The sequence below is a fragment of the Nanorana parkeri genome, unplaced genomic scaffold (assembly GCF_000935625.1).
Source record: "Nanorana parkeri isolate BGI_ZX_2015 unplaced genomic scaffold, ASM93562v1 scaffold736, whole genome shotgun sequence".
In the NCBI taxonomy this organism is placed as follows: Eukaryota; Metazoa; Chordata; class Amphibia; order Anura; family Dicroglossidae; genus Nanorana; species Nanorana parkeri.
In genome coordinates, this window is record NW_017307004.1 from 760,638 (window position 1) to 777,148 (window position 16,511).

The window sequence follows — 16,511 nt, forward strand, 5'->3', positions numbered from 1 at the left end:
ACTTTTTAAACTATTTTTCGTTTCTGCCCGGTCCCACAGAGGGACCGGGCAGAACAGCCGAGCCGACGAGCTCACTTCGCTTCAAGTCGGTCAATCACTCGGCTGCCTACGGCAGCTTAGTGAATAGACCCCTTGGTTTCTACTAATCCCCATGTGTATCCATAATAGCCACAGAATTTTAAACGTTTTTACAAATATATAACCCTTTCTATGAATAAAACTTTATTCTGTTTTACAGGGCAGATGACTCTAACTGCACATAACCTGGCCCTAGGCAGAAAGGGAACTGTGAGCTGCTCCTCCAGGAAATTTTATTACAGTGTAGATGACAGTCGCCCTTCAGTCTTTCTTTAGTAGGGATAAGATTTGGATTTGGGTCAAAATAATTCGACTGTTGTAAATCTATGGTTGGCAAATTTTGCCACTGACGCATAATGCCCTTCACAGCCTCTAACGCTGGTTAGAGCATCACAGCAGCCATTAAGGTGTGGGAATTTGATAACTCATTTGATAAGAGCAGTGGCTGAGAGCAGCCATAGAATCAGTGCATTGTACCTGCTAGAACAGTGGTTCTCAACCTCTGTAACCTCAGGATTCACATTTATCCTTGGTCATTAAGTTGTGAACCAAGTTGCACTGCAATGGAACACATGGCATTGCTGTGCCACGCGCACCGATGCAGGCGATAGAACTGTGGGTTGGAGATGCATTTGGGGTGCCATTCAAATAAATGGCAATGCCAGAACGCACGGTAGGTGCAATTGTGTGGTACAGTACGTTAATCGCATGGGACTGTGCAATTAATGTACTGAAGTAATGTGAATGGGCCCTCAAAAACACTGACAAACATACACACAACCACAATCTCACAGACGTTCTCCCACACACACATACACACTCCCAAAAAAATGTAATTTTTAAAAAATCCACCCAGTCTCGCTAACTTACGAGAACTGAAGTGGATCCTCAGCCTGGGGTCCAGTGTGGGCTGCTGTGCTGTGATAGAGCTCCATCCATAGTAGAGGTGCCTGGAACCAAATGTGACATGACTCCAGTCCAGGCACCTCTACAGGACACGCCAGGGAGCTGTAAGCAATGTACGTATAGATGGAGCTCCCTTGCAGCCTTAGCTACACCGTCAAGCTGACATCCGGCACCAGGCAGCATATTTTGAATGGCTGCTCAGCGCGAGAACTGACAGTGCTGTGAATTAAATTAGTAGTGTGCATCACCTTTTATGCAACCCGCACATGCATACAGATCTTTACTGATCCCAAACAACCTTTCAGCAATAAGCTTTATTGATTGCCCTTGATAATAACCCCCTTCAGTGCCTTATTCTAATCAGGGTCTTCTCTTTTAGTTTATAGTTGATTTGAGGGCACTAATCACTTCATTTAAGCAAGGTTATGCTTTAAAGATATAGTGGGATTTTCTTTTGTTTGTGTTTTTGTTTTTTAAGTTTGGGGTGATTGAAACCCAGCAATAAATTATTGCTGACCATCCATTCGTGCGCTGCCTTTTATTTACAGCATGTCACTGCATTATTGGAAAAGTAGTTAAAAAAAAGTATAAAAACAGTATCTAAAAACACCGCAGCATGTAGGGTCGGCTGTGCGGCAGGGATGGAGAGGCTGTCACTGGTCCCGTAGAATGTGCTGCAGACACCGCCGGGCAACACATTCTGGTGTGAGGATCCTCTCCCCTTAGCTCCGCCCCTGGCCGCTGAGACGCGGAAGAGGGCCCTGCAGGAGAGGAAAGGTAAGTCTGGAGTGGGAAGGGGGGCGCGGGGAAGTGCGTGTGTGTGTGGGGGGTATTTTGCATACCTGCAGGGGCGTCCCGAGGATGGGTGACACGCGGAGCGGTTACTGGGTGTCGCCCCACCGACTCACCACTGTGCATGCGCGTGATGTCACCACGCGGGTGCACGAAGACATCAATCGCACATGCGCGGCACTCTTCTGATACTCGCTGGCTGCCATCTTGGTGATGGACGCCGGCAGAGAGAGGAGGGGACAGTCACCTGGCGGGATAAGGTATGCCGCCGGGTCCCCTCCTTTCTCTCCTGATACTGTCGGGTGTTCGGTCCATGACCGAGCGCACGACTTTTCAGAGGGGGGGAATCAATGCAGAATAGCTTCAACTATGTAGGACTACAATTCCCAGCAATACATTATAGTGGGGGTGGGGGGGGGGTGCTGGTGGTATTCTGCATAGCCGACTTTTATTATAATGTATTGCTGGGACTTGTAGACCCGCATAGCTGGTGGTATTCTGCATTGCTGTATGATGATTATACAGCAATGCAGAATAGCTCCAACTATGTAGGACTACAAGTCCCAGCAATGCACTATATTTTTAAGTAGGGATACACCAGTGCCAATACTGGGCATTTTCACGAGTACTCACACTCATGAAAATGCCCCGATACTAAACGCAGATACCGGTGTTCTGTCGAGAACGCCGACGTAGTCGAATTTGCCGACCTCAGCATCTGCGCTTGCGCACAGACCAATATTATCGAGGAAACCGGGATTTATTATCAAAGTATTTCGTTTAAATCGTTAATTGTGACTGTTAATAATATTCCACCTTTTACTGCCATGGATGGTATATTATTAACGGACACAATTAACAATTACAAATGAATACTTTGTAAATAAATGCCGGTTTCCTCGTTAATCCCATCTGTACGTAAACGCAGATACTGGGTCGGCGTTCTTGACAGAACACCGGCACTAAAATTTTAAACAAGCGGCTGCCGGAGGTCCCCTCGGCAGCCTTCCTGTTAACCCTGTGGTGCCATGGGAGGGGGGGGCCTTCATGGTTTATTGCACCTGGGCCCTGAAGGTTCTAGTTACGCCTCTGCATATCCCCATAGTAAAAAATTAACATTAGGGATATATCCAACATGGCAGGAAAGCCTAAAGGCAGAGTCCTACAAGCCATATACAGTTGTGTGAAAAAGTGTTGGCCCCCTTCCTGATTTTCATTGTTTTGCACGTTTGTCACACTTTAATGTTTCAGATCATCAAACAAATTTAAATATGAGTCAAAGATAACACAAGTAAACACAACATGCAGACAAAATTCAGACCCACATGGCCCTGTGTGAAAAAGTGTTTGCCCCCCCTGTTAAAACATAACTTAGCTCTGGTTTATCACAACTGAGTTCAATTACTCTAGCCACACCCAGGCCTGATTACTGCCACACCTGTTCGCAATCAAGAAATCACTTAAATAAAGGTGCCCATACATCTTACGATTATCGGACGAAACTTTTCGTCCGATGATCGAACTGTCCTGCCCCGATTATCGAAAGGTTCAATCAGCAGCAGTTTTAAAAAAACACCTGGACGACTTGCGGTAATTGACTGACTGAAATTATTTTCGTTTGCGCATGCGCAGCGTTAATCGTACGACTTTTGTCGGACGGAAAATGCCACCAACCATGCGAACATCGTACGATCGACCAAAGTTTTCAAATGTGCTTGACCGTCAAAAGTCGTACGATTGTACAGTACTATCGGTCGGGCACTCTATTCACACGTTACTATTGTCGTACGAAAAGTCGATCACATACGATTATCGTACAATAATCGTAAGGTGTATGGGCACCTTAAGACTTGACTGACAAAGTGAAGTAGACCAAAAGATCCTCAAAAGCTACACATCATGCCGAGATCCAAAGAAATCCAGGAACAAATGAGAAAGAAAGTAATTGAGATCTATCAGTCTGGAAACGGTTATAACGCCATTTCTAAAGCTTTGGGACTCCAGCGAACCACAGTGAGAGCCATTATCCACAAATGGCGAAAACATGGAACAGTGGTGACCCTTCCCAGGAGCGGGTGGCCAACCAAAATTACCCCAAGAGCGCAGCAACGACTCATCCAAGAGGTCAAAAAAGACCCCACAACAACATCCAAAGAACTGCAGGCCTCACTTGCCTCAGTTCAGGTCAGTGTTCATGACTCCACCATTAAGGTGACCATACACTGTACGATTATCGTACGAGAATCGCGGGAAATACCACGATCGCACGATAATCATACAATGTATGGAAGGTGTGCGACCGTTTCTACTGTACGATTGCACGTCTTCCGTCGAACAAGCAGGCTTGAAAACCCGCCGCCAATCGTACGATTCTCGGCGGGTTAGTGGCCTGCTTGTTCGACAACTGCCGCACTCGCACACTGCCCGTTTGCAGTGATCGGAAGCCTGCCCCCCTCACTGCGGTCATCGGAAGCCCGCCCCTCAGCGGGGCAGGCTTTTGATGATCGCAAGTGCGATCTGCTCTGAGTATTGGTTCTGCTCTCAGGTCTGCCGTGTATTGGTTCTGGTCTGAAGTCTCCCGTGTATTGGTTCTGGTCTGAGTTCTGCCATGTATTGGTTCTGGCCTGAAGTCTGCCATGCCTTGGTTGTGGTCTGAGGTCTGCCAAGCATTCTGCCATTTAGCTCACTTTCCAGCCAATGGCCTATATCGGTCTAGATTCTGAAATTCTCGTACCAGTTCCCCGCAAATTCATCTTTTAGTAAAATTGACCCACTATTTGAAAAATAGTGTAGAGAAAAAATTTCAGTAACACAAGAATGTTTATGCAGGTGGGGCTTGTGGGAGGGGCTTGTATATGGGCGGAGCACAAGAGGGCCCCATAATCTTGTATTGCCCGGGGGCCCCATGTGTTGTCAGTCCGCCCCTGATAGCAACTATCCCCTCCTACAGAGACTGTCAGCTCTCTGTAAACTATTCCAACACATGACAAATGACTCCTGCGAACCTAACCCTTTTATAGTGAGGGGGTTGGCACATAACAAAGCCCCCATTATTGGTACCTCTAAGCCAGCAAAGCCCCCATTATTGGTACCTCTAAGCCAGCAAACCTAAGTTCAAGAAAGTACATTCTGATTACAAATAGTTCACTGTTGTAAATTTCAACATTAATTTGTTGCTTCCTTATTGTTTGCTCCCTTTTGGTCTGCTAATCTGTTAAATAATAAATGCCAAAAATTCCTGCCTGTGTTCTTTGTAATACATCAGAAATTAAGTAGGCAACTCTGACAACACACACTGTCACGTCAAACAGAAAGATGGGGCATACTATGTTTCTGGCAAGTTTTTTTTTTTTTTTCTGTACTTGTGTTTAAAGGGATAAAACATGGGGAAATGTGCATGTATTACATATATGTACTAAATGGGTTTCTTTTGCCTTGCCATATGCATTAAGACCTATACTTCTGCCATACGGCGCTAAGCTGCCGAACCACTGGCAGAGCAGGGTTTCCATTATTCACTCATCTTTGTTGATAGTGTAAAATTTCACAGTAAATCATTAAAGTCAGCTTATAACATTGCATTTCTGCATGACTCACCATTCTACATGTTCTGAAATTAACGAATTTCCTTTAAAATAGCCTGATTAAATATGTAGAAGGAATGCATTAACTCTTTACTGGTGATTCCTTTTCATCATCTTCCACACAATCAAGCCCACATGGGCCAACAGTAGAATAGCGTTCAACATTTAAGATACAAGAAAGTGTAATGTACTTATTACATAATGTAAAATGAGCAAATGGAAAAAAAGATTCATAATAATATCATAGCAGATATACAAAAATAAAATAGCAGAGCCTAGAAATAAAAGACACATTTCTAGGTCGTTTGTAAAGTTAGATAGATTTTATCTAGGCAAGATTTTGTTCTAGACTATTTACACTATGTTGTGTGAACTATGGCATGTCTATCTTAACAGAATATTTTAACCTTATAAGTAGGGCTGGTACTGATTACATTTTTTGTGTTCGATTAATCGAAATTTTTTTTAATCGATTAATTTCGATTATTTATAACGCACATACAGATCCAACTACATTGGCCTATACACATACAGCACAGCAATGAAGTAATAAAATGAACTAGGATCACACTAATCCAGCACGTTATTAATCTCACGTGCCCCACTCAGTATGGCCGCCGTTTGAGTGGGGCAACTCAGAATAATAACGTGTTGGATTAGTGTGATCCTAGTTCATTTTATTACAGGTATTCCTCACTTAACGACCGAGTTCCGTTCCTACGACCAGGTCGTTAAACGGATTGGTCGTTAAGTGAGGAACTCTATACAGTACTATACTGCATTAGTACAGTACTGTATAGCGTTGCCGATGTACAGTACCGAACAGTGTACTGTACATCCGGCAATGGAAATACTTACCGAGACCTGCAGTGAAGATCGTGGGATGTCACTTCCGCCGGCGACCCGTCGCACTGACGCTGACGCGGAAGGTCGGAGGTCCGTCGTAAGTGCGAGTGGTCGCAAAACAGGTAAGTCGGTAAGTGAGGAACATCTGTACTTCATTGCTGTGCTGTATGTGTATAGGCCAATGCTTTGGAGTTTGGTCCACACTTCTGGGCACACTGACCAGCTAGGAAGATTGTAGAAGAAAGGTTCGATGTAAATTGGCAGGCTGCACAGTGATGTTCCCTTTACATGTACGTATAACCTATTTAAAAATTGATAGGGCAGAACAAGTTTCTTGGGCAAACTCACCGGCCCAAGTGGCTCCGTCGGCTAACGAAGGGAAGGGGGGAGGAGTCCGGTGAGGTCACGGACATCAACGTCACCGGACTCCTCCCCCTTCCCTTCGTTAGCCGTCACGGACATCAACGTCAACAGACTCCTCCCCCTTCCCTTCGTTAGCCGCCGGAGCCACTTGGGGAAGGGGGGAGGAGTCCGGTGACGCCGATGTCCGTGACGTCACCGGATCTCCGACGGGACTCTCGGAAGCCGGCGGAGAGGTGAGTATTTTCATTAGCGATCAAAAGCATTTTAATCGAACAAAAATGTTAACGATTAATCGCAGAATTTCCGCAGCCCTACTTATAAGTGAAGCAAAATATGTAAAGATGAACCTAAACCATAAGGGGGAGGTGGTATTTGAAGCAGAACCCTGTTTTTTCATGCAAGTCGCTAGCAAAGTCATAGTTCTGGTCTGCCAACATCTCAGGCTCAAGACTCCAATTGTATTGAAGTCATTGCCTTAGCCTGGAAACCAGCAAGCATTGACAGCCTGTATACTTATCCCTGTGCAAATTTTTCTTTAATCCTTCTGTACATGTGCAAATGTTGCATAGTATGAAGGTTGTCTGCACAACAATGCTTGTTTCTAATGTAGGTCATGACTTGGAATGAGTTCAGGTTAAGACCAAAACCCAGTCCAAGCCTGAGTATTTCCATACAGGAAAGGAACTCCTCCAAATACAGAAAAAAGCTCCTTCTGCTGCTGCCCAATCAGCTGCAGCCATGGCATTTCCCACTCACAGCTGCATATAAGCAAAGGGATGGGCCTTATATGGCCATTTAAGGTCAGTGACATTGGCAAAAGCATCTCACGCTTTGTTTATGTTTATGTGCAGGGCAGGGAATGCCCAGCCCACAGCTGATTGAGTGGATGGCCCATCCATGTTCAGAGGAGCTCAGGTTTACACTGAGTTTGGTCCGAACCTGAGCTCATTTCTAATCATGACTAATCTTTTGGTGGGCCTTTAAAAACAAGTGCTTCCAGCAACCAGGTATGTTCAAATTGTTTAGACATTCTGTTTATCACTTCTAATGAAGCAGAGTTGATCAAAGATAACCCAGTACTTCCATATGTTGACTCATTGTCAGTAATGGGGAAATCTCCCAGCACACATGAAAGTGTGGATATGATTGTCGAATAAAGGGAAGTCTCTCCGAGAGTTTGATTTTAAAACCAGATGTCCTCATGTAATGCCAACATAACATAATAAAAAGAGCTCTGGGTTAAGAAACACTTATCCTTGCACTGGGGCTACCGCCGCAGTGCAAGGGTGAAGTGCTCATTTTGTCCAGGAGGGTCAAATAAAGCTGTATTACTCACCTGATCCTCGGTCTCAGGAATGACATCACTCACCTTTGCCTTGGGTATGCAATGTCCTCATGTCTAAAAGGTGCCCATACACTGTACGATTCTCGTACGAGAATCGCGGGAAATCCCGCGATCGTACGAGAATCGTACAGTGTATGGAAGGCGTGCGACCGTTTCTACTGTACGATCGCACGTCTTCCGTTGAACAAGCAGGCTTGAAAACCCGCCGAGAATCGTACGATTCTCGGTAAGTTAGTGGCCTGCTTATTCGACAACTGCCGAACAGGCCGGTGTGCGCACGCGCACACTGCCCGTTTGCAGTGATCGGAAGCCCGCCCCTCACTGCGGTCATCGGAAACCCGCCCCTCAGCGGGGTGGGCTTTCGATGATCGCAAGTACGATCTGCCCGTCCAAGATGGGCAGATCGTACGAGCTTTCAATAAGCTTACGACCATCACAAGACAAAAGTCTTGCGATGGTCGTAAGGTATATTGGCACCTTTATGCAGGTCCATTGACAGATTTATTTGAGCCCCCCAGACAATATGGGCACTCAACCCTTGCAGTGCAGGGGTAGCCCCACTGCAAGGTTAAATTTTCTGTTTGCCCAAAGTTCTTTAATTCAAGACAACAAGGAAAAGCTATCACGTAGTTGTTGCTACTACCCCGCAAAAACTGCAACTGTGCTTACTTCAAAAAGTTCACTCAGGTCACCTTAACCTGAGTTATTTGTAATCCATTGCACCTAGGGTTGCCACCTGTCCAGGATTCACCCGGACAGTCCGGGTTTTGAATGCTGTGTTCGGGTTTCATGGCAGCAGATACCCGGACACAAGATGTCAGGCAGACAGGGGCAACCAAAATTAAGATAGGAGCTAGCTGGCCCCCCACTGAAAATAGTCTGGACTGTGAAATTTACATATGAATGGGTGACGCTATTTACTTATGAATAACCCGCAATTCATTTGTCCCCAAAAATGTCTGCGCTTCGCTAGAGTGTTCGGGTTTCGCTTGAAGAAAAGGTGGCAACCCTAATTGCACCCAGGAACACACACTGCTTTGTAAATTCCTCTCTCACTGCTTCTTGCACCACCTGTTACATTTAAACTTCCATAAGAGATTTGAATCTGATTGGTGAGTGACTAATGTCTTTGTACTTCCATTTTTGCACCAAGCTTTCTGTATATGAGAGGCAGCAAGGAGACAGCAGTGTATGTTCTAGCATCACAAGCAGGATCATTCAGGGCTTGTTCACACCAAATGCAGACCAGATCTGCATGAGTTTCTGCACACGCAGTGCAGTGTGTTTTGCTGCATTTTTTGCCGCGTTCATGGCCGTTTAAAAAAAAACTAAAATGGGCTTTCAGTGCGTTCCAGTGCGTTTGCATGCATTCCAGAGCATGTAAAATAGGGGTTGCTGCAGTTTTTGTTACATGCTCTGGAACTGAACGCTGCGGTGTGAACCAGAGCCCAAAATACCATTGGAATACATTGGATGCAGTTCTGATCCGGTGTGTAACTGCTCTGCTCCTGGCTAGTGATGGGCTCGGGCGTGTTCGCAGCTCCACGTGCTGAGCCCGCCAGGAAGCTGACAGCGCCAATCACAGGTACTGAGACATTATCCCGGTCCGCAACTGCAGAGATCGGGAAATGTCTCACTACCTGTGATTGGCGCTGCGGCGCTGTCAGCTTCCTGGCGGGCTCGTCACTACTCCTGGAACGCGCTTGGTGTGAACAAGCCCTCGAGGATCACCTTATTATTGACAAAAGTGAGACTGACACAGAACAGCTATGTCTGAAGCGTGCTATAATCCCCATATGCATCTTAAGGTATGTCTTGCAATTATGACTGACGCTGTGTTTTAAGACATGCATTGCAACGCCCTAAAAATTTGTCCAACTACGACATTCGAAAAATAATGTCTGTTTTCATCTCAGGGTTGCAGCGCAGTGTGTTTAAAAAAATACGACATGTCATTTTTCTCTGTGTTTTTTGGTGCATTTGGAGGCCCACAGAAGTCAATGGCGATTCAAAATGAATGTTTGATGCATTGGCAACAGGTATCACCTTGGCCAATGGCTGTTAGCTCTATCCGCTCCAAATCTTACATTAAAAAATGCATAAAAAAACACTTCAACACACATCAATAATGCAAGTCAATGCATACAGGAAACTCACGTTGATGCATGACAACATACCTGCCTAAACCATCATAACATATGTGGATAGATCTAAATGGTCCCTGAACGTAAACATCAGATGGGCACTGCCAACACAGTATCTGTTTGCATTGTTTTATTGGGGTGGCCTTGTCTTGTCACAAAGGATTTCCCCGGATGCTTTACCTACTTTTTTCAGGATCATGGAACTTACTATGTTTTGAGAAAAACAATATGGGGGGAATTTATCAAAACTGGAGCAGACAAAATCTAGAGTAGATTTGCACTGCAGCCAATCAGCTTCTCTCTCTCATTTTCAAATCTTACCTGGGCAAACTGAAGAGAGATGCTGATTGGTTGCCATGGGCAACTGCTCCAGATTCAGTTTGCTCCAGTTTTGATAAATTCCCACCTATGTCTTGGATGCTCCAACAGTAAGATCTCCATGCCGTAGAAACCAACAGGGAAAGTGAGACTCCTGTGATTGATGCAGCAGGTGTGCAGACATGGGAACTCAAGTGCATAGATCCCAGCAGCAGAGTCCCTGAGAGATATTAGACTAAGGCTGGGCACACACCTTACAACCATCGCAAGACTTCGCGATGGTTGTAAGGTACTTAAAAAAAACGTACAATCTGCCTATCTTGCATAGGCAGATCGTACTTGCGATGATCGTAAGTACGATGAGGGGCGGGCTTCCGATGACCGCAATGCCAAACGGGCAGTGTGCGCTTGCGCACACCGGCCCGTCCGGCTTTTATCTTACGAACATGCTACACACCCGCCGAACATCGTACGATGCTCGGCGGGTTTTCGAACATGTCCATAAGTTTAAAGTCGTGCGACCTTACAGTAGTAGAGGTCGCACGGCTTCCACACACCTTACGATAATCGTACGATTCTTACGTTTTTCGGCAGGTTTTCAGGCGTGCTCGGAAGACGAATGTCGTGCGAACTTACAGTAGAAGAGGTTGCACGCTGCCCATACACCTGCCAATTATCGTACGATCATGGGATCACCTGCAATTATCGTACGATAATCGGCAGGTGTATGGGCACCTTAAAGCTGGCCATACACCTATAGATTATCTGCAGACTTTCTATGGTCAGATGGAAAAAGTGCCACAGATTACTCCATCTACTCTAAACTGTGTGGATGGAGAAATCTCCCGCTGGGCCAAGCTTCAGTATCAGTATCTTGCTAGTCGGCCCGCTGGCTGTCAAAGCACCTGAACAATGCCTGTATCCAATCAGATTGTTCGGGTATTTTGACATATCTGGTGATTTAACTCTTCAGTATCTATCAAACAATTGAAATATCAATTTTGTGTGGATTGACCCATTTAATTCTAAAGCACTGCATTTCTCACACATATGAGAAATGCTGTGATCAGACCTGGCTTGAAAACTTTGTTTTAGCATTGCATTACAATAAACCAATTTCAAACAAATCTAAAAAACAAACAAAAAAAAAACAAAATAATGGCCAATATCTGAAGCAAAAAAGATTTTACCTTACATTGGCCATAAACCCCATTCTAATCAATAATATAATAGTTTAATTTAAATAAACACACCAATGCCATTGTTTAGCCTAAAAAGAAAAAAATGCATAGAATTTAATATTTAACTAAAATATTTTTTGTCATATTTATTTTATATATAAATGTTAAAATAAAAATAATTATAATGTAAAAACTAATAAACATTTTATAAATTCATTAAAAAAAAATAATTGATAGGGTTGGTTTAAATAATTTTCCACTATTTAGAAGTCCACTATTTATTAGTGATGTTATATTAGTCCAGCCTAAAACTAATAAACATTTAAACATGAAGATACATTTTATAAATTATTAGAAAATAAAATTATTTGATTTAATGGGCATGGCTTTTAATCATTTTCCACTCTTTTAGAGGTCTGCTAGTTATCAGTGATAACATATGTGTCAGGTTTTCTACACATAAATAGCTGTCAGCAACAGTAACTTGCCTGTATACACCACATTTAAAATACTCCGGGGGGGAATTTATCAAAACTGGAGCAGATTGGCACTGCAGCCAATCGGCTTCTCTCTCTCATTTTCAAATTTCACCTGAGCAAACTGAAGAGAGATGCTGATTGGTTGCCATGGGCAACTGCTCCAGGTTCTGTCTGCTCCAGTTTTGATAAATTCCCCCCTCTATGCCTTAGAAACAGCGTGATAATATTTACACATGTCAATACAAAGCACATTGACTGGGGTGAATTTATCAAAACTGCAGCAGACAGAATCTGCAGCAGTTGCCCATGGCAACCAATCAGCTTCTATCTTTCATTTTCAAAGCTTAACCGAACAAACTGAGGAGAGAAGCTGATTGGTTGCCATGGGCAACTGCTCCAGATTCTGTCTGCTGCAGTTTTGATAAATTCACCCCAGTGTGTGCAATTACCCCAAATAAGGTAAACACTTAATTAAATTCTAATGTCTATCTTTATAGTACTCAGGATCCTGACATCAATAACAAACAAATGATAACTAAAGATCTCTACAGACTATACCAAAGCTGATTAGCCAGAAAGACACCCTCTGCTTAAGTGCCCACATATCACATGTGCAGTTAAAGCACATATAATGCATCGAATTCAGAACAAGTCATTGCAGAGCTATTGCTGAACAAACAGAACGGCCAGTTAGGCTGCTCCTGTGTATTCCAAATAGAGCAGTGCATACAAGAAGCGCTACTTACTTCTCCCCAGCCCCCCTGCCTTCCAGTCAGTTTCCTCCACTGCTCCATAGCTCTTCACTGGGTTATCTGTCTCCAAGGTGGCAGAGATGGATTTCTTTAACTCCATGGATGTCTGCATTGCTGCGCGGTGTTTCTGATTCTACTGAGTTCCCCTGGTACAGTCTCCTCACTGGTATGGATGCTGGGTAGGCTGAAAGGTGATAGGTGGGTGGCTGAAGAGGGAGGACTGTGCCTGCTCCCACTTACTCTATCCTCATGTCTTCTTCTTAGCTCCACAGCGAGGTTTTAAGGGGGGAGGCTGGAAGGATGTCTTGCAACGTCAGCGCATCCCTACGGTGCTTAGAGAAGCAGAAAGTATGTTGTGCGCATGCGCAGCCCCGGGCTTCATGAGCGCTGGGTACCGCAGGAAGGGACACGGGTTTAACCTATCACCTACTGAGGTGCTCCAAATGATGCTATATTGCCAGTACACGTCACTGAGAAGGAAATCCTCTCTGATAGCAGAGAATACGTTATGATACATTTACTGTGTTTTCATATGTGTGCTTGCTTTTGTGTTTTTAGTTTCAGTTATGTATTTTTAAGGATAAAAAAACATGCACTTTGATAAATTCTTTGGCTATACTTTGGGGATGTTATTAAAGGAAAAGCCCACTTTAAAAAGTGTACACATTTGTAAAAAAAAAAAAAAAAGCTTGGTGGGAGCAGTGCTCTCGCTCCAGCAGATTCTACCTCTCCCCCTTGTTTATACCAAGGTATGAGCATTCAGTAACAGGGACAGGAGGAAGAATGAGTGACACAAGTGAAGTGACGTCTGCAGTGGCAGTTGGGACTTGTAGTTTTTCCATTTACGGTCTGTCAAATTATCTGTGAGTGGATGATGTGGTTGCGTGAGCGGTGCCCCGTACGGCCACACCGTTTTTAAAAATTCACAGCAGCCGGTGGGGAGAAAAACCCTGGGATACAGGCAAGTGTGGGGGATGCTTAGGCCCCGTTCACACCTGACCGTTTTGTAGCGCGTTCTACGCTCGACGAACGCTCTACAAAACGGTCCATAATATAAATAACATTACACTCAATGGTCTCGTTCCCACCTGTCCGTATTTCCACCCGTCCCGAACGCACTACAAAACGGCCCACGCATGAAAAGGTCCCGGAGCTTTTTTGCTGCGTATTGGTCCGTTTTGTAGCTGTTCGCGCCCATAGACTTCGACGGGAACGGACGAAATGTATGTTTGTGCATTTTTGGTCACTGAAATCGCGCATAGAACGCGCGTTCCACACATGGCTACAGACCACTCCCCTAGAAAGAGAGCTGTTGCAGAAGAAAAGATGGAGGATTGTGCCATGCTGGATTCTGAGGCCTTCATATGACAGGTGCAGGGAAGGCCATGTCTATATGACATGCGCCATGCACATTATAAAAACAGGCGCATAAGGCAACGTGCCTGGCTGGACATAGCCGAAGCTACGTGGCCGGATTGGGAAACCTTCCCAAAGCAAGTTAAAGAATCAAAAGGTACATTAGCAAAGGTTTCATTGTAGAATATTTTCTTGCAGAAGGCATGCACTGTTATGCGTCATGCGTGCATTGATTGCATAGACTTGTGTTCATCATTTCCGTGAAACATGCGTGCATGTCTGCTATGTTTTCATGCAGAATACAAGGAATGGGACAGAACAACAATAAGCACTAACAATTGTTTATGTACTAACCTCTTTATCGACATGCGGGTGTAGTTGAAGAACTTATCCTCATGTCCACGTAGGGTCTGAAACATAGCCCAAAATTGCCCTCTCTCCTCACGGTTGGCTATTATCGGATGTATCCAGAATCTTCGCCTACTATCCCTCCTTCTCCACAACGCTATCAGACGCAGTGCTGCAACGACTGCTGCAGTCCTTCGTCGTTTGGTCAGCTCCATAATGCAACAAATCGTTCAAAACTGCTCTCTGCAAAAAATCCTCCACACACCACACGGCCTTTTGCATACAGGAAAGGGAAATGCTGCGTCTCAGGAAGTCTTTTTCATTGGACGCTTGCGGAAAAACAGGAATTCTTCTTCATTGGATACCTCTGTTGTCGCTCCAAAACGCACATGAAAACGCGCCAAACGCCGGGAAGAAAACGCGCGTGTGACGCGCTTATGCAATACGCACAGGTGTGAACAAGGCCTTAAGGTGGCAATGTCACTATGTTTCATGTTACAGGCTGAAACATAAAACATGCCTTTAAAGGCAAACTTAGCCTTTAAACAGAAGCACAGGAAAGGAGGATGTTACAACATTTATTTTTTGCCAAGCACTAAGCATCCAGCAGCTCAGTGGTTAGCAACTGCTGCCTTGTAGTAGTGAGGTCTCTGGTTCAAATCCAGGCATAGAGTTTGCATGTTACCCCGCAAAAAAATTCAGATCTATTCAGATTTTTATTTCTTTAATTTTTTGGATCTGAAATTCTATTTGGTTCGTTATTTGCATTTCGTCTCTGTCTGAATTTTCGTTTCTGAAAGATCCACAACAGGAAGTCATATGGCCATGCCTGTAATGCATCTCCAAACAGCCAAAAAAAAACATCTGAATGGCCAGAGAACAGTCACATGTCCGTTTAAGTTTCGTTTTGAACAAGATTCGGACAGATCTGAATTTTCCTTAAAGGAACATTCGGATGCGTTCGAATTCGGAACTTCGGATGCATCCACATGTCCAAATTTAATGAAATTCAAACAAATATCCATTTGGAACAAAACAAAATCTAATGTCCTCCCAGTGCTTGTGTGGGTTTCCTCCCACAATCCAAAGACATGCTGACTCATGTCTAAACTGGCCCCAGTATGTCTGTGTATACATATGAGATAGGAACCTTAGATTGCAAACTCTCTGAGGGCAGGGACAGATGTGAATGAGCAGTATGTACAGCGCTAACTAAATTGATGGTGCTATGTTAATGTGTGTGTGTGTGTGTATATATATATATATATATATATATATATATAAAGAATTCTCCTGTTGCTTAAAAAATTTCTTCTGCAAGGGAATACTGAATCATGTCCAAGGAAAAAAATAATTTTTTTTTTATTTTTGCTTGCACATGATAGGAGGGTGAAAGCAAGCAGAGCACCACCTCATTCACTAAATCCCCTTGCAAAGTGAACAGCCTATTTGCCTTTAGTCAATCAATCTCTTTGAAAATGCCACTTTTTCAATGGTACCCAAAAGAAGGAACAACTTAAAGAGTATTTACTTCACTGAAAAAGTCCCCCAGAATATTGTAGTAGTACATAGTCTTTACAAACTTTGACTAGGCTCACTTTGCCAACCGGACCCACACCAGCTAGCTTTTAATAAGAAAATTGACAGAACAGTGTATTTATTTAACTGAAAAAAAGTCCCCAAAATATTCTAGTGAGTACTTGTGTAGTCTTTAAACACTTTTACTAAACACTATACCTCACCTACCCCTAGGGCCAGCGCTGCCACTAGGCAAACTAGGCAGCCGCCTAGAGCACATTGCTGCCTAGGGCACAGCCGCGACCAGCGTCTTCCTTGCACTCCACCGGTTGTTATGATCTGGGACCCTCATGCTGCTCCCACACTGACCCTGAGCCGAGCCTGGAGCTGCCCCCTCACTCTGCGAGAGCAACTCTCGAGTACACCTTGTAGCTCCATCCACTCTTCCAAGTCTCATACTGTCTCACTGCAGTGAACACGCCCGCTCGGCTCAGCCAATCA

General features: G+C 44.3%; 1 protein-coding gene across 1 annotated transcript in view; it reads right to left on the bottom strand.

The window, feature by feature from the left end:
* The window catches only part of CUNH16orf45 (chromosome unknown C16orf45 homolog), a 206,589-nt gene extending 193,467 nt beyond the window's left edge, over window positions 1–13,122 (bottom strand). The window contains exon 1 of the mRNA XM_018564213.1: window positions 12,783–13,122. Coding sequence (XP_018419715.1) covers window positions 12,783–12,900 — 118 coding nt within the window. The 5' untranslated portion in view covers window positions 12,901–13,122. The remainder of the gene's footprint in view (window positions 1–12,782) is intronic.
* Between the last annotated feature and the right edge of the window lie 3,389 nt (window positions 13,123–16,511).